This window comes from Lissotriton helveticus, chromosome 7, assembly GCF_964261635.1.
Source record: "Lissotriton helveticus chromosome 7, aLisHel1.1, whole genome shotgun sequence".
Lineage (NCBI taxonomy): Eukaryota > Metazoa > Chordata > Amphibia > Caudata > Salamandridae > Lissotriton > Lissotriton helveticus.
This window is the reverse complement of record NC_136068.1, coordinates 1,388,519,279-1,388,538,126: the sequence shown is the minus strand read 5'-3', so window position 1 is coordinate 1,388,538,126 and position 18,848 is coordinate 1,388,519,279. Positions and strand designations below refer to the sequence as shown.

General features: G+C 45.8%; 1 protein-coding gene across 2 annotated transcripts in view; it reads left to right on the top strand.

Annotated features, from left to right (window-relative positions):
- The window catches only part of TBCD (tubulin folding cofactor D), a 2,437,462-nt gene that overhangs the window by 256,886 nt on the left and 2,161,728 nt on the right, over positions 1-18,848 (top strand). For both annotated transcript variants that reach the window (XM_078654702.1, XM_078654703.1), the window contains exon 7: positions 6,970-7,025. In XM_078654702.1, the coding sequence (XP_078510828.1) occupies positions 6,970-7,025 (56 nt within the window). The remainder of the gene's footprint in view (positions 1-6,969; positions 7,026-18,848) is intronic.

The following is an 18,848-nucleotide window of genomic DNA, read 5'->3' as shown; positions in this document are numbered from 1 at the left end:
TACACAAGAGCGAGCTGGGCTAAGGTATACTGTCAGTGTGCCTCACAATATAGTCAGTAGAAATAGCAAGTATCCTTACATATGCACCATAGCGGAATGAAAAGTTGCAAAAGCAGCTTGGTAGCCATGGTAGTCCGGTTGTACCAAATTATTGCCGATTCGGAAAACGTCTTTAAACTGTACTCTTAAAAAAATATGCCCGAGTCCCCGTCACTCAACAGTACATGCATTTAAAGTATGAAGAGTGATGGTGGTTGCCTATTCCTTCTGGTATCTTATGCCAACTTATTTTGTGTTGCAGTACTCGGGTTCCCTGTAAAAAAAGCACTTTGAAGTTAAACCAAGATGGCAACCAGCGATTTATAAAACCTCTACATAAATAAAGATTGATTCAGTGAAGAACACAAACAAGTATAGACCACATTTTATAGGTCAACACACATTTAGGGGCCAATTACGATGCCAGACCGGCCCAAGTCCGTCCGGCATCAGTCTGGAACTGAAACCGAATTACCTCCAGTCGTCGGCTCCTGCTCAGGAATTAGGATGCGACCGAACCCCTGCACCCCGTGGTAGGAACCTCAAGGTGCCTGCCACGGGGTGCAGGGATCAACAGGGGGCACCATGCCATGGCGGCCTTGCACCCATGGGGGCCCCCAAAGATAGATTCCCAATCCCTTTCTGTGTTAGAAAGATTGCCACAGAAAGGCATTGGGAAGCTAACATCGTAATCCCTTCGCCAAAGAGAACCGGCCGAGGGATCATTGAAGACCTTCAGAATGGCGGACGGGCTCTCCTAGCCCATCGTACGCCATTCGGAACTCCTGTTTGGAATAATTTCCGACCGACTCCATCCAAATGGGTCATTTGGAAATTATTCCATACAGGAGGTTACGATGCAATAAGAATGGCTCTGATCCCCCTATCTCTTAAATATGTTTAATGAGGCGAGGGAGCGGGGTTTGTTTACCGGTCGATCAGCGGACAGCAACTATTGTAGTAATCCCCAAGGCGGGCAAACCGGCATATCAATGTACCTCGTGCCGTCCGATATCCTTGTTAAACATGGAAGTAAAAATACTGGCCAAGGTACTAGTTAATCAACTCCTAGTTCCAATTACGACATTGATACACCCAGACCAATCTGGCTTCGTCGACTCTACGGGGTGATGCACCTAGTAAAGACCAACTCAGGGGTGGAGGCAGCGCTCCTGTTCCTGGATGCCCGCATGGTATTCGATAGTATAGAATGGCACTTCCTGTTTGAGGCTCTAAAGCAGTTTGGATTTGGCCCCCAGTTTCAGTCATGGGTACAGGTGCTGTACACGCACCCACTAGCTAGAGTCCGAGTCAATGGCGCAATGTCCCGTGCTTTTACGCTTCATAAAGGCACACGACTGGGGTGCCCTCTCTCACCGATTCTATTCGCATTGGTGCTTGAGCCGCTGGCGGTTTGGGTGAGAGGGGATCCGGTAATCGCTGGCATCCGTGGGGGGGGGGGCAATGGGAAGAAAGGTTCTCGCTATATGCAGACGATGTCCTTCTATACGCGACGAGACCACGGTTTACAATAAACCGAATAAACCGACTACTGCAGATTTTTAAACTGTTTGAGGGGTACTCCGGGAACCAGATTAACTGGGATAAGTCACTCCTGTATATGCTATCGGACGGACCGCCTCCGATGCTTGGTGCCGACAATAGGTGGCAGGTCAAAGATAGTTTTAAATACTTGGGCATACGAATAACCAAAACAGATGCAGGATTCCTGGCAAGGAATATACAACCACAACTAGAATGCTTGCGTAGTGACTTTGCCCACTGGAGGAAACTGCCGATATCTCTTATGGGGAGAGCTGTCCTCTTTAATATGATGTTGTTACCACGAATACTTCGTCGCGCAGAATACCCCTTGTCTGATACCTGGAATCTATGAAGGTGGTCTGGCCATCCCCGACCTACAAAAGTAATACTGAGCCTCGCATTTAATGGTAGTCAACAAATGGGTATTTGCGGATAGGAATGACCAGGCGTATAGAGTGGATCACTGGGCCATGGGGGCTAGAGGATAAAAGGGCCGGGGAAAAAAGGAGATATGCCATCCCATACACAAATAGTAGTAGATGTGTGGACTAAAGCTAATCGATTTTTGGGTTGGGCCAATAGACGGACAGAACAACCCCCCTATGGGAAAGTGATAGACTTCAAGAAATGGGCAAGCTACAGGGTTTTGGTAAGTGGAAATTGATAGATATAGTGCGCCTGGTGGATGTATGGCGGAGACCGGCTATTCTCACGTTCTTGGAGCTACAGAAAGAATATCAATTAGCAGATACAGAACACTATAAGTACCTACAGGTGAAACATGTACTAGGCAGGCACCTTAAGGCGGGGACGCAGATACCCGAATGCAGCCCGCTGGAGTACAGGTTACTATTATATCCCATCCCGGAAAATGTGCTATCGGGCACCTATAGAAAGATTATTAATAATGCCCCAGACCACCTCGTAAAACTACAGGAGACTTGGGAATCCGATGTTGGACTGCTGGAGGACGACGATTGGGTGGAGGTGGTACAAAGCCCTTGAGAGGTAGTGCTCAGGGCTAGGTTTAGACTGGTCCAATTGCTAATCTTACACAGGGCCTACTCCACCAGTGCGCAAATGTTCAGGCTGGGGCGTATACCCACAGAAAATTGCCAGAGGGGGTGCAATCAGCGGGGTATCTTCTTTCACATTTTATGGAAGTGCCCGATCTTACGGCGGTATTGGCGGGGGTGACACGGAGAATGTCTGAAGCCGTGGTACAAGGAGTGCCCATGTATGCCAGGTGGCACGTGCTATGTATATCAGGGGTGAACAGCAAAACACACAAGATGATGGATAGAATGTTGCACAATGGCAAAACATTCACCCCCAGTCACAGATCTGGGTTAAATCCATCGTTATTTTGCTCACCAAGCCACCCCAGTTCTGATATGGCCATATGCAAATCAGTCTTGAACCTGTGTCTCATGGGAACAGTCCAGACCGAACTGCAAGCCATGTCTTCCCTGGACCAGAATCAAGCATCCTAGGACCAGTGTCTGGCTATCAGCCGTCTTCAGCCAGGATAGTTTGACTCCAGTGGCCTAGTGAGCAAGGGACCCACGTCTGAGCATACCCTTCCCACATAGGGTGAACAGCAAAACACACAATATGATGGACGGACTGTTGCACAATGGCAAAACATTCACCCCCAGTCACAGATCTGGGTTAAATCCATCGTTATTTTGCTCACCAAGCCACCCCAGTTCTGATATGGCCATATGCAAATCAGTCTTGACCCTGTGTCTCATGGGAACAGTCCAGACCGAATTGCAAGCCATGTCTTCCCTGGACCAGAATCAAGCATCCTAGGACCAGTTTCTGGCTATCAGCCGTCTTCAGCCAGGATAGCTTGACTCCAGCGGCCTAGTGAGTAAGGGACCCACGTCTGGGCATACCCTTCCCACATAATGTGAACAGCAAAACACACAAGATGATGGATGGAATGTTGCACAATGGCAAAACATTCACCCCCAGTCACAGATCTGGGTTAAATCCATTGTTATTTTGCTCACCAAGCCACCCCAGTTCAGACATGGCTGTCACGATTCGCTCTCTGTGCTCTCGTGCCACCACCAGGGGGCCGAATTGTGGGGCGCTCCAGTGTTCCAATATGCTTCCTGACACTCCCCTGTATGCATATCTTGACTTCCAGCCATTTGGGAATTGACATCCATTCCCAATCCATGCCGGGTTTCGTGAAAGCCAGCCTGCTTAGACTTAAAGCCAGCCTACTCATGCCTGAAACTCCATTACCCAGAATTCCCTGCTCACTGCTTTGTCTCCACCCCTGCAGGCCAAGGATGGGTGGAGGAATTCAGCTCACCTGTGGCTGGCTGCTGCTAGCCTGCTCACGCCAGCTGCATGTGATTACTGTGAGCTCTTTTAGGCCCCAGCTCCCTTCAGGCAAAGGTTGGTCATTGTAGCTGTTTACCGGTGAGACCAATCCTTGGTTCCAGAGTTCCCTGGGCTTTTGCTATTCTTGTTTCCAGTGTTTCCTGAGCTTTAATTATGCCTTGTTCCTGACCTGCTGCTGTTTACCCTGTTCCTGAATTCGCACTGCCTGCAGTGCTACCCTGACCCCATAGCCTTAGTATTCCTTGTTCCTGAACTGCAGCAGTTTCCCTTCTCCTGAATTAGCACTGCTTGCAGTGCTACCTTGTTTCCTGAGTTCCTGAGCTATAGCTATTCCCTGTACCCGAATTGGCACTGCCTGCAGTGCTACCTTGTTTCCTGAGTTCCTGAGCTATAGTTATTCTTTGTTCCTAGGCTTAGCTATTTCTTGTTCCTGATTTGCACTGCTTGCAGTGCTCTCTTGACTCCTTGTTTCCTGAGCTGTAGCTATGTCCTGTTTCCTTGAACCAGTATTGCATGCAGTGCTACCTTGACTCCTGAGCTCTAGTAATTTCCCTGTTCCTGAACTAGCACTGCCTGCAGTGCTACCTTGTCTCCTGAAGCTTTGGTAGTTCCCTGTTCCTGAACCAGCACTGTCTGCAGTGCTGCCTTGACTCCTGAGCCTTAGCTCACTTCTTGTTCCTGCCCCAGCACTGCCTTCTATGCTACTTTGTTTTCTTGATTCCTTAACCTGCACTATTCTAGTATACCTTTGTAGCCTCCCCTTCTGTATTTCCGTTTCCAGTCCCTGCCTTGCTTCCCATTTCCTTGGTTCCAGTTCTAGTTTGCTGCCTTTCTATTCTGCTGTCTAACTTCTGTTACCTTGTATGTTTGTTACCTGCTTTCTGCCAAGTGTGCCCTGTCATTTCCTTCCTTTCCTGTTAAGCACTCCTCCTTGCTAGCTCCTTGTTTATTGTGCTTAGTTCTACCCCTTTGCTGTTACTGCCGTGCGCGTTCCTGTTTGATCGCCAGGATCCGTGGGCTCAGCTGACTACCTAGGTGGTGTTTCTTGTTCACTGTGAGTTTTGTCTTTGAGTTACATTTATAACATCACTATAGGTATAAGCTCCACAGACCCTGACTTTGCATGCATATCCTACATGTGGGTATTTGCAGTCAGTATCTGTAACAGCAATTGCGGGTAAGAAACTTACTGAGCTTCAGTCTTACCATGTGGAGCTCCTGAGTGCTTTACCCCACACCCTCTTTTATTGTTAATGTTGTATTATATATATGTCTTGCACGTCCGTCCTGGGTGTAGTTAGTCTGAATGCTAAATTGCCTTGTGAGTGCCCTTCCTTTCTGAGTCTTACCCATCTTGTTCACTTGTACTGGCTTCCCCTTTGGATCCCTTTTTCTCCTCTGACTCCCTGTATGATCCTGGGCAGCACTGTACTCCTCCTTTCTGTGTACGTCTTCTACCCAGTTCCCAGTCCTTGTTCAAGTCCCTGACTGTGTTCCCCACATAGTCCCGGACAGTCCCTGACAATGGCCATATGCAAATCAGTCTTGACCCTGTGCCTCATGGGAACAGTCCAGCCCGAACTGCTAAGCCATGTCTTCCCTGGACCGGAATCAAGCATCCTAGGACCGGTTGCTGGCTATCAGCTGTCGTCAGCCAGGATAGCTTGACTCAAGTGGCCTAGTGAGCAAGGGAGCCACGTCTGGGCATACCCTTCCCACATAGGGTGAACAGCGAAACACACAAGATGATGGACGGAATATTGCACAATGGCAAAACATTCACCCCCAGTCACAGATCTGGGTTAAATCCATCGTTATTTTGCTCACCAAGCCACCCAGTTCAGACATGGCCATATGCAAATCAGTCTTGACCCTGTGCCTCATGGGAACAGTCCAGCCCGAACTACCAAGCCATGTCTTCCCTGGACCGGAATCAAGCATCCTAGGACCGGTTTCTGGCTATCAGCCGTCTTCAGCCAGGATAGCTTGACTCCAGTGGCCTAGTGAGCAAGGGACCCACGTCTGGGCATACCTTTCCCACATAGGGTGAACAGCAAAACACACAAGATGATGGACAGAATGTTGCACATTGGTAAAACATTCACCCCCAGTCACAGATATGGGTTAAATCCATCATTAGTTTGCTCACCAAGCCACCCCAGTTCAGACATGGCCATATGCATATCAGTGTTGACCCTGTGCCTCATGGAAACAGTCCAGCCCGAACTGCCAAGCCATCCCAATCCTAATCCCACTGGAGGGAAATAAGCATGGAATGGGAAAATGAAAACCCCATGTTGAACGAACAATTTTGGGGAAATAATGTGTTATTATTCTCCTGATGAACTGAAAACTAAACTGTCAAAGAGACTAACTTTATATAAAAAGAAAAAAACTTTATAAAAAATAATTATAAAAAATATATGTATATATAACAAAAATATGAAAAACCACAATGCTCAGCGAATGTAAAGAGGAAATGATGTAACAATCATTTGAATGCTTTAAATGGGTTAGAAAAAATGCAGGAAGTTGATCGTGACCAAGATGCTTGCAGCATCGAAACGCGTTGATCGAATGCTTTCTTTTGCCTCAAAGCAACTTTAAAATAAATGAAATTGTGGCAATTCGAAGGGAGTGCGCCCATTTATCCTTTCTAACTGGAGGGAGAGAGTGATGTTATTAAACGGCGTGGTTCCGCCGTAGGTGCCCGCACCCGCGAGGAGCGCTCAATGGCCGGGGACCAGTGAACCAAAGTGTGGAGAGATATATATATATATATATATATATATATATATATATATATATATATATATATATATATATATATATATATATATATATATATATTCTGATACAGTACTACTTTTTCTGGTTTTGTAGTTATTTCAGCATTTTGTGAAGCCCTCATTGCTTAATAGGTTTGTTTTTAAACTTATTTTTTATTAACCACAGCACCAGGGATATCTGTAACCGTTGTCATGCGCTTAATAGGTTTTTTATTCTGTTTCTTTGCTCTCCTAGTCATACTTGGTGGTCAGCGATAAAGCTCGAGATGCAGCTGCAGTGCTTGTGTCAAAGTAAGTAAATTGTTATGATGTTAAGATCACTCTTGTGAAGTGTAAGTGCAATGTCCCTCTCCGTAATGTGTGTACTACAAACCATACTTCTTCACCTGTAAGTATTGGCCTTGACTTTAGAGCATTGGTGTTCAAACTGTGACGCTGCATCCAAATAATATCCATTCTGGCACAAGGCAATAGCAAGAAAGGAGTGATGTAGCCAGTGGGTCCTCGGCCCTAGTTCAAGGAAAGAAACTGGCCCCATACATGCCTCGAAAAATCATAAAAATATTACCAGACTTGCAGGTCTAGTGGCTTAAATAATCTGTTCGACCTAACTGTAATGTACTTGACCTGTAATCCGGTTTCAAATAATGCGATTCTAGGCAAATATTTTAATTCACTCAGCTGCCCTTGTCTTCATAGTCCTATATATTAGCACCTTCAAATATGTTATTTCAGCATGTCTGCTGTACAAAAAATACTTTTGTTTGATTTAATAGACAAAATAGTAACTCCATATATAATACAAATGTAGCTGCATATAGGATACACCTGACCCCTGACTTGTCTCTTAGTTCATTAACAGCATTGTCATTGGGGCAGGGGCAAGAATGTATCATCAGCACATTTTCCATTGAAATAGCCACAAAATGTCCAAGTGACGTGGTTTTAGTGATAAAACAACATAGCATACAAATAATAATGTTTGGAAATAGTTATTGCAAATATTTTTCATTTGCCTATCACCAAGTAGAGTGTTCTGATTTGTTTTGCCCTTATTTAAATATTTGTTTGCATCACACTTATGAATTACAAAAAAAGTGCTTTAGAAAAACCCGATATATTATGAAATATTTGTAGTATTTATTTATAAGCTATTTAAATTTTGTATGTGAACTGACTTCCTACAGCCTTTTGTTTCACAATGTATAACTAGCAGAGGCGCAACCAGAGACACATGTAGAGGGGGGTGAGTGGCTATTATAAATTTCGGGGGGGGCTGATTCTCCCAGCAATAGTAACAGTGGAGATGCAGGGGCTCTAAGAGGGCTGAAAACACAATATAACCTCGTTAGCAAGTAAATGTGTACTCGGGTGCGGCTCTGTGTGCGCCCAGGAAGCTGTCTCAGCCCGGGCTGATACAATGACGGGGGGGGCTGAAGCCCCTTGAGCCCAATGGGTGTTGCGCGCCTGATAACTAGCAATGTTTAGCTTGCTCGCAGTATTTTACTTTAGACATTTATTGTGATGAATTGAAAAATAATACTGAATACTGTATATATGTATTTATATTTTGGAGCTGGAATGCAGCCAAGCACCTTACTTGAAAGTCTTGTCTGATATTAGCAGTCCACCTCGGAGAGCACACTCATGGAGCACTTTCTATGTGGTGTAGGCACGGACACGGCAGGCCCTTTTTTTGGGACATTGCATCTTACTTGGGCACATCTGTAGGAAGCCAAGGCCGGGGATTGTTCATTGTTGCCATCTTCCCCTAGACGGACGGCTGTTGCCCACTTGCCATGCCCACTTTCCACAATGGGGAAAACTGACAAATCTCAGCCTTGCCTCACGTTGTGGCATGTAAATCTAGCATAGTGCAGCAATGTGACTGCCAGTCTCTATCCAAGCCATCCTCCTCAGATCCGCTCGTCCCCCTCTTTTGTGGCCGGGTGTCTCTTATGGCAGTCCCATGGTGCCTCCGTGCTTGCGTCTGCACTCGGAAGTTAGAACCGACTCGTGCAGCCGGAAGGCGGGAAACAAATGGCTCATAGCCAGCTGGGGTATTTGCATGGATGAACACTTTGGTGCTAATGTGTAATCCAATAGAGAAATTAGGCGTTTTCTAGGTTGTTGTAACCCGGCATTGCTTTTGTTTGTTACAAAGTGAATTATATTGAGTACGTGCAATTTTATTTTGAAGTGGGGAACGGTCTGTCTACACATCCTATGCATGTCTGTTGTATTTTGGATTGTAGTTGCAGTGTGTATGCTTGATAAGCGGGAGACGTATGCACCTGCCGGGGTTTCTCACAGGGGAATACCAGGACGGGTTCCCTAAGCAAGCGCCGGGACGCTCACGGGCAGCCGTGCGCTCTACAAATCCAGCACATTTACATTTACATTTACAAACCTACTCTGAAACTGTTGTTACCGTCATATTTAAAGTGTGCAAGTCCTGCAAAGAAGTGTTGCAAGTTTCTTATCACGCTGGGGCTGTTGTTTTGAAAAAATAGTACTGGCCCAGTAAAAGCTCCCGAACTTGTGCACACGCGCTCGTATTATTGCTATTAGAAGGAGAGTCCTGTTGAAAGTTATTACTGTCCAGCTTAAGTACAACTGTGCCGGGAAGTGTTGATACGATGCACAAGTGCTTATGCAACTTATTCCTGGACAGACTTGCACCTTGCAGACAACTGTCCCTACCTGCAGTGGTGAATTCACAGACTAAATGTTCGTGATATCCAGCTTATAGGTCAATCACTCAAAGTCCGTATCGCCATTGTGCTCTTCGTCTCTCACTGTCAATGATAAACTGGCTGCACAATCCTCCAGGGCAAAACTAGTAGGTAGACAGGTTGCAATACACTCGGTAGAAATCCCATGTGCTTTGCACAATATCTGTGTTTAAATGGTTGTCAGGGGGTGTTAATGCAAGCCTCTTGGTATCTCTGCCCCATGACTTTACAGAAGTGGACGTACTGTTAAGTTCATTGTGGCATAGTTTACAGGGATGCCAAATGGCACATTGGTGGGCCTGCCTGATCTGACTACCCTCGGAGGATTTTTGAATGAAACAGCCTGCCTAAACTGCCTTCCCGCCGAGGATTTATAGACACTGATTGCCTCCTTGGAGTTTGTCCTTCCGTATCTAGATTACACATGTGACTGCTTAATTTGCCCTATCACTGCATAGTTGGAGATGCTTCAGAGTGACGGTCAAGTGATGTGTCTGGGAACTGACGGCGCAAAATGGCGGAGCGCGAATGGAGCCACTATTTTGTTGTTTCTTGTCCTCTCCCTCGGTCCGTCGGACTTCAACCTGCCGACCCTCAGTCATTGCTCCTTGGCTGGATGGCCTTATCTCTTTCTCCCCCCCTATGTCTCTGTCTCTCTTATAACCTATCTCATCTCCCCCCCCTCCCTCCCTCCCTCTCTCTCTCTCTCTACCCCCTTGGATGTCGTATTTCTCCGTTCACTCTGTTGATAAGTAACATACAATCATTTTTATCCTATTCGTTGTGATAATAGAACCCTGAGTAAATTTACTATTTTGCATAGTTACAACTCTAACCACTAGTATATGTAGTTGCTCTTTGTACTTGATATCACCATTTTGTGATTTTGAGCTTTTTGTGCTTTCTGAGCTTTATCTCTCCCCTTGCCTGCTACGCCCCCTAAACCCCTGTCCCTTGTGCCCTTTAATTAAGCACTCCTTCTCCCCTTGTTGGGGAAAGATCCAACTACTTTTACTCTGGAGTCTCAGTGATCCCTCTGAGAGAGTCCACAGCGCTAAAGGAGCCACTCACAGTTGAGGCATGGTATTGCTCCCCTTGCCAAAGTACTCCCTCTCACCTTTTTGGTGAAGGATCCAGTAGGTAGGCCTTGGAGTCTCAGAGACCCTCTGAGAGAGTCCACTGTGTAAAGGGAGCCTCTCGCATCTGAGTTGGGGGAATGATATCACTTCCCCTGGGATCACAGCTTACTGGACTTTGGTCGCAGCTTTTACTCGTCTACCGGTTTGTGCCCCCGTCACCCTCCCCCTCTTCTTTCATGTTGTGTCTCTCCCCCTCCCCCCCTCCTCTTTCCCTCCTTCATTCGCTGTCTTCGTCCCCTGCTCCTCCCCCCTCCCCCCTGAATCGCTCCCCTTGCCTACTTTTTCCCCTTACGCATATGCCCTTATTGTTTGTCTCGACCGAACATGTAACTATGTAGCTATGCTCTAATAACTGTATAACCTTTGTAACAATGTAACCTGCAACTCATGTAAAGTGCTCTGATACCTCAGGGTCTAGCCAGCGTTATATAAAACTTTTCAAATAAAATAAATAAATGTATCAATGTGTGCAATAAAATGTTATGTTGTTTTGGGTGATGGGTCGGGGTAGTTGTGATCGCGTCATCTTATGTGATGAGGAATCCGTCATTAAAACATTTGCAGACCATGACTTTGGACATCGATGTACATTATTCTGTATGGCCCAATCATTTCTTTAGCATTGGGTGTTTCATAGAAGTATATGCCTTGATGAATAATGTTCTTGGTACTGAGGTGAGAAAATCATGAACAAGTTATTGAAAGACTTGAGCAGAATTTCAGTGTAATTATGTACCAAACCACAGTTAACTGTTTATAAGGTAACAAATGCTCCTAAAAACCAACATTATCAATGCCATCCATTTTCCACTATCAAGTGGCTCTTGTCTTAATTAATTTCCTGGAGGTTTGTGTCCCTTAAGTTTTTAGCTGTCTGCCATAGACGTCTTTAGCTGTCTGTAGGCAGACCTCTTGTTTACAGTACATAACGGATGGGTCAGCTCCTTGCTCATGATTGGATAGCTTTGTTGTCTATCTCACTTTACTGCTCCTGATTCGATAGCATGTGCACCCTGTTTTCGTGGTTGTCCTGCCCTTGATCGTTTCTGTTTCACTGTTTTGATTGAATCCTTCCACTGCTGACATCGGACCTTGCCTACAGTGCATAGGAATGACTATTTTCCTTCATTTCCACTCTTAGTCATCCATCCCTACCACACCTCCCCCACACAGCGTCCTCTTGCTCTCCCAGCATCTTTACTTTTTTAATCCAGGGACAGCTAGTGTTAAAGGCCATCAGGGTCTTTGTCCCCCCTCCATTGTTGGGGGAGAAGGTAGGAGAGGGAGAAAGAATACGCCGAGCAGCCCAGAACAGGGTTGGTTGCTCTGTGAGAAAGCAGGTAAAGACCACATGTTTTTTGGCTTGAAGACTGGAGTTTGCATTTGCTGGGGTGAAGGCTCACCCGTCCTTAGGGTTCAAGCCAGCACATTGATGTCAGGGTGGTAGGCAGCTCCACTTTTCGTATTGCTGCAGATATGTGGCTTGGAACACGGAATGCGGTTGCTTCGGGTGGAGTCATCAGAGTACTTTGCTCATAAATTGCCACGGACATGGCTGGCCAGTGTGGTCTTTGTGGGAATAGGTGGGATTGGCAGCTACAGCGAGGAGTCTAACAGCTATGGAGTGCTGTGAATGCATGTGCCACTGTATCCTAAAGAGACAGAGTGGCTCCGTTCTTGCTCATTCACTTCCCCTTTAAGTGGTCTTGTACTGGAAGCGGGAACAAACATTGTGCAGTGGCTTTCAAACATCCTCTATAAGGCTATTTCAGAAATGTATTCTGGATTTTTGTGGATGTATGGTAATGCTAATATACGCCAGGCCGCCAGGGAAACTGATCAGATAAAATGCTAAGTGGCTGCTACTGCAGTGGATTTTATAGTTTGGTCCATTCCATCCATCCATCTATGTATTTGAAGTATGTCTTTATTTTTTACTTTATTTAAGTGTGGAGCAATTGTGGTAAATAGAACACGCAAGTCCTGATATGCTTTTCTGTGATCTACAAATCCAGACACTAAGTGCCATTTTCGTGTTAGTATGATATGTGCTAATATGGGATTGTTTTTCAGCAGATGACAATGTTTGTTGAGAGACTTCTGTATCTAGTGATGTTTCTCACAAAAACATGAAATAAATCGGATCGGTGTTGAGTCTCTACGAGAGTTTATTATTCCAGTAGGGATGACCTGTAGTTTTTTTTTTTTTTTTAATGCTGCTGTTTATTCTCGTATGTCATATCCTCTTTCCGAAAGGCGTTCTGTTAGTTCTTCCACTTTGGTGTAGTATGTTATGTTTTCACTTTTGTTTCATATTGTTCTAAGATTTCTCCTTTTAGAATCTTGTTAATAAGTGATTTAGGATGGCTACTATTGACACGTATTACAGTTTGCATCCAATGGTTTCCTAGGTAGTTTTGTTTCCTTCCACCTTGTTTTCCTTAATGTAAACGGTTATGTACAGAAACTCCATATCAGTTTTGAATGTGTGTCATATTAGTTGGATATTGAGTTCATTCTATTTTGCCTGAGCAATGTACTCTTAAAGTAATTTAGATTACTTCTGTAAAATTAGAGGCATGTTATCTATGAAACAACACCAGAAAATGGCATGGGGTGGAAGAAAGGAGACAGGCGCGTGGAGGTTTGATTTCTTTTTGTTTTCCCCTCTCTTTGCAGTTGTTTCTAAAATAAAAATGTTATAACCAACTTTAGTGAGGTTTTACGGCATGACAGTTTATCACACAATGCAAAATACATGAGTAACATTGTGGCAGTTTGGGCATATGATATATATAACATTACCATTTCTAATCGACAGGCCATAATATTGACACCATTTTTCCCATATCTACGCATGCTTCTGGGGGTAGCCACGTGTCTCTCGAAGGTTGGCTTTTCTTGACGGATGCACCAGTCCACACCTGTCCGCCAACTTCCAATTGTTGATGGTTTTTCCCGCTTCCAAGCTTGGGCCTCATCCCGTTTGGCAACTAAACAGGCCGCCCTCAGGAATGCACGTTCAGCTCTGCCCCCCTCCCCACACACACACTTTCTTCAGCAGCCCATGCAAAGCCACAGGAGCGGTGAACTCCAGAGAGCGGCCTAGGACATCTGAGCATCTGAGACCCACCTCCTCCCAGAATGGTCGCCGCACCGGTCATTCCCAGGCAACATGATCGAACTCCGCCGTCAGAAGTGTGCATTGCACAAATGCTGCATGTGTACCCAAAGGCACACGTTGGTGTGAGATATGTTGCATGCAAATAGTTGCATTGGATCATATGCAGCTGCTTTGATATCGCCAATTCCCTAGGTGTCATTCAAGCTTCCCTGAAGGTTTGTTCGTCTAGCACTCCCATCCCCAGCGTATATATCTCCAACCGATATACTGGGTCGTTCCACCCTCTTGTGAACTAGTCATTGACCGGGACCAGGGGTGCCTCCAAGTAATATAGGCAAATACCTGATAGACCCGTCAAATGGAGACTTACACAGTGAGTGGAACGCTTCTGTATGTCTGCCCTCCACCGATACAAATCTGTTATTTTCACGGTTAAGGAGTGAAACCATTTGCGCGCATGAAATATAGATAGTTGCTCAACACATACAAGTTGTGTGGTAGGCACACCATTTTAAATAGGGTCGTGCCCCCCATGGAGTTCAGTGGGAGTGTGGCCCAGCAGTTGAAGTCGCGATTGAGCCATAGGTGCAGACCAAGGAAGTTAAGTGCCCAGGCCAGGGTCGGCATGGGAGAAACATAGACCCCCCAGATACTTAAAAGAATTATGGCGAGAGGGAATGTTAGTGCACCAAATCCGCCCGAGAGCATTTCCCTTAATCTCTACTAGAAAAGATTTACTTTTATTAACCCGAACGACTCACCGTAGACCTGGGAAATTTTAAAGCACCAGGGTACAGAGTGCTGTTGGTTACTCAAGAACAAGAGCATATCGTCCATGTATAACGATACGTGGTCCTCAAGACCAGCTTCCCACTGCCAACCCCACACTGGAGCATCGCACCCTATGAGCTACGCTAGGTGCTCCCTCACCAGGGCAAACAGCAGCGGGGACAAGGGGCACCCCCGGTGCTTGCCGCGATCCTTGTAGATGGTTTTAAAGAGAGCTGACGACCTTAAATGTTGGTATTACTCCAGCCAATCTATCTGTCACCTCTTTCCTCCTCCAATGTACTACACTCACACGAGGCATGCCCATGTCCTCTGAAAACAGCCAGTATGCAGTCCTATCCTTTCAATGCATTCTGGGAACTTTCAAGATGGCTGACTTGCCAAGTACAGGGTCATATTATCTGTTCTGTTCCACCCTCTGCCTTCAATGGGGACTGTTGGATTGGGGCCGGGAAAGGTCTCTGCCCTTTGTCCAGACATGGACATCTTCTGGCCTTATTAGTAGAAAGGATAACACAAAAACCTCTGAACCGTACAGCTGTACCTCTCTCCTCTGCAGGCAGATGTTCATCTTCAGTGGAATGTTAGCTGAATCTGTAAAGTGGTTTCTAGTGCCTATTGGGGAGGACAGAAATTATCCTCACCCAGGCAGGCCAACTTAAAGTGCATTTCATTAACTGAAGGCGTAAGCAAACCATAATTCGTGTACACATATGTTATGGAATTTTAGGGTGAAACTAACCCTGAATGTGTTCTGTTTATTTACTCTTGCATTCATTAGGAGTATTTGCTTTTTCCAGGATTATTTCTTTTGTAGTATTTTGGTGCAACATATTACTCGAGTATAGCGTGTAGTGTGAAAAGAGTCGCTCCTATTTAGCTGTGCCAGTTAAGGTTGTGGGTGGGCCTCAACTGAGAGCTGTGTTATTCAGGCGAAATGCAGTGCAATTTTCTCACTTAGCTTGCCAGTGGGTCATAATGGGGCTCAGAATACATGTAATCCTGGGCTTCGCTGATCTTAAGCGAAAGTGTCTCGGCTCTCAAAATATTGACAGGGTGAAAAATAAAGAAAATGCAGTGTGTACAGATGAGTGGGTTCAATGTGTTTGGGGCTGATTGATGAATTGGAGGAGATGCAAGGAAGTCCATGCTGAATAGAGTGAAAAGAGGTTACTGAAGAGGAGAAGAGGTGAAATGTGAGCTGTGCAGATTGAGTGTTTCAGAAAGGTCTGAGGAGAAAAAGGGATTGTAAATGCCTACCAAAGAGACTACAGAAGAGGGTGATGTGAAGAGGAAAACTGGATTGCCCCTTTCATAGACCATATTCATTTTTAATTCCCAACCTACTTAAAAGGCTTAAATTACTTTGTGTGTCTATATATGTATGTATATGTGTACATTATGTGTACGTGCACATTCTTCATCCTCGCTCATTGTAGGTGGCCCGTCAGTTTAAAGATGTGGCCCCTTTTGTCCTCCACCCTCCAAAGGAAGTTAGATCTAGAGACACAACTGCATTCAGACTTTGGAATGGTGGGCACATAGTCCAGTGTTTCGATAGGATACATCTACTTGGCATGCTCACAGTTCACATTTGCATGCAACTCTCAGAGTACATATGAGGAACTCTCCATCTGTACCCTGTGGAGCAAATCAGACACATTCCTAAACCTAAAGGTGCTGGAGTTGAAGGTAATTTTTTTATTGAAAACATTCATACATGTGGTGAGATCCAGGGTGCAATCATCTACACAAACAACTTTTTCTATGCCAGAAAACAGGAAGGCACAATGTTTTTGGGAATGTCCTTTGTAGTATGGCATGTTCCCGCCAGTGTTTGCAATTCCTGGATTTAAAACACTAAAGAATACAGCATGAGCTAGCATCTCCTCTTGTTTTATGAATATAAAATTCTCTTAGCATTCCTCATCTCTAGTCTTCAAGGCCTGAAGGCGTCCACCTGAGGCTTATCTGAACAGAACGTGAGATCAGTTTGTTTAATGGATGCATCAGCCCTTCTGGTGACCTCTCCGCTACGGTTAGACTGTTCACATCGATTGCTTCGTTCTGGTTGAACTTAACTGTGCAGCTGTTGCCAGACAATTATGCGAGAATCACCAGAAAAGTATGTGAAGGGCTTTAGCTCCACCCACATGTTGGGAGCCAGGATTTGTGTTTACACAAAAAAGTGCTTGCCCTCCACACAGCTGTGATTGTTTTGTTTATCTTGCTGCCTGGTCTTGCACTTTCAGGGGACACCTATGATATTGTAATGCAATTAAAGTGTCTTAGATAGCTAGATAATTATTGTCTTTCTCTGGCAGCAGCACAGATGGGAGGAGGTCAGTTATTAATTTATATGGATTGTTAAATTTAACTTACACTGTACTACTGACACTTGACCTTTTAATCTACACCAATATTATTCTATAATTATTTGCCTCCATACTAATGCATGTCCATTCCCAAACTATCTACTTGTAATGCTTTGCACTACCATACAACATTCCTTCAAAACCAGACCTATTGGAAACTTGCAAGGTTGACCTTACTTTCAGGTATGGTGCGTAAGATGCGCACACAGCAGCACAGCACCAGAGTGCACTGATCTTTATAAAGGGCTTAGGAAGAAGTGTTCTGATCCTGCCGGTTCACTATAAAGGTGCCGGTGGTGCTTTTTCTGAGGACCCAAACCCCACAAATGCTCTCGTTGTTCTGCGCAGGAAGTGTTTTATTTTTTTATTTATTTAAGCATGCTAATTGCATTACTTGTTTCTGATTCGCTGTGAGGACATCTCTCACCTCCCTTCCATTTCAGATTAACCTCTGATCACTGTGCTCTTCCCAGCATTTGGCCTCTGATTCCTGACACTTCAGAGGAAACCGCACAGGTATTCCTGCAGCTCCGAGGTGTTGGGAATTCCGTGAACTTTAGAGCCACATCCTGATGTCCCCTGAGAAATGTGAAGTTACCGTGGCAATTGGTGACTCTACATGTGATTACTATGATAAATCTACATTTTAGACCGGTGTCCCACCCCTTACATCGTGGTTTAGCGGCTAAAATGTTCTGGGAACGCGGGAGAGGGTGCTGTTTTAATCGATTGAGTGTAACTCCCTTGACTAATGGGTTCTCGCTTCATAAACCGCACACTGAGGCCGAGTGTTCATAGAGCAGGGCCCAAGATGCCCGCGTTGATTAGTGCTACGGGTACAGCTAGAAAGAGGATTCCCTTTGTGGGGTTATCATGAACAATTTACACAATGGAACATTATTTTTGGACTCCGTGTAGAAATCCCCTCAATGTTTATCTGAGCCCAGCCGTCAGCATGTTTGGTTATTCAACATATCTTGTCGCAGACAGATTCTTGAACCGGCCCCCTCTCCCCTTCGCACTGTAGTGCCTGCAGGACACGTTCTAGTGTTCTGCATGTGTTTGCACCCCACACCATACACCCACCCATCACAGGCATCATCGGTTAGGAGACCCTGGCCTGCAAATAAGAGGCCGGGTGCACGTGCTTTGGGCCAGTTAACCAAGTGTCAGTCATTTTAGTAGCATGTGGGCACAGGGATCACAATACTACATGGCGACGAGGGGCTCTGCCCCTATGTGTTTGCTAGCCGCCGTTTTGCTGCTCCTCATGGGTGAAGGGAGAGCCATAATATTACGCACCCTGCACCTCCTACCGGTGTACCAGCACCCGAGGCACGACAGGGCGAGAAGCACCCCCTGAGAGTGAACCGGACAGCATCTGCCGATCGTGCTTTGCAACAGCCCACCATCCTAATCGGCCTTCAAGTGGCAGAGAAAGGACTGTCTGTCTCCTACAGTATGATGCCCAGCAGTTGTCCTGGTTCGAGGGTGACTGAGAGCTGGTGAGAAGTGCAAAGAAGCCCCGAGAGCATTGTCAGCAGGACGTTAATGAAGCAAGCTCCCTCCAGGTAGGACCAGGCCTACACTCCTTTGTGCCCCTACGTGGCATGCTGGCATCTGTCACAGCGTGAGGTCAGGAACGGCTCTTCCACTGAGGCACGAGAACATTTATAGTGAAGCAGGCACGCAAGACAAGATAGAGCAAGAGATGCTCTCCCACAGCAACTACAACTGGATCTGAGCAGCGCGTCTATACAGTGAGCAGGTCTGAAGCATTCGTAGCCACCTACCGCCACTGCCTTTATTGTCTCGGGTGCAGCTGCACCACCAGAACTCTCCACTGCCCCAGTGGCACTTACCCAGCACCAGAGAAGAGGTTGCCGGCACGAAGAAGTGTTGTGGCCTGGCGAGAAAAGTTCTGGTGCACGGCCTTCATGCCACCCACCATC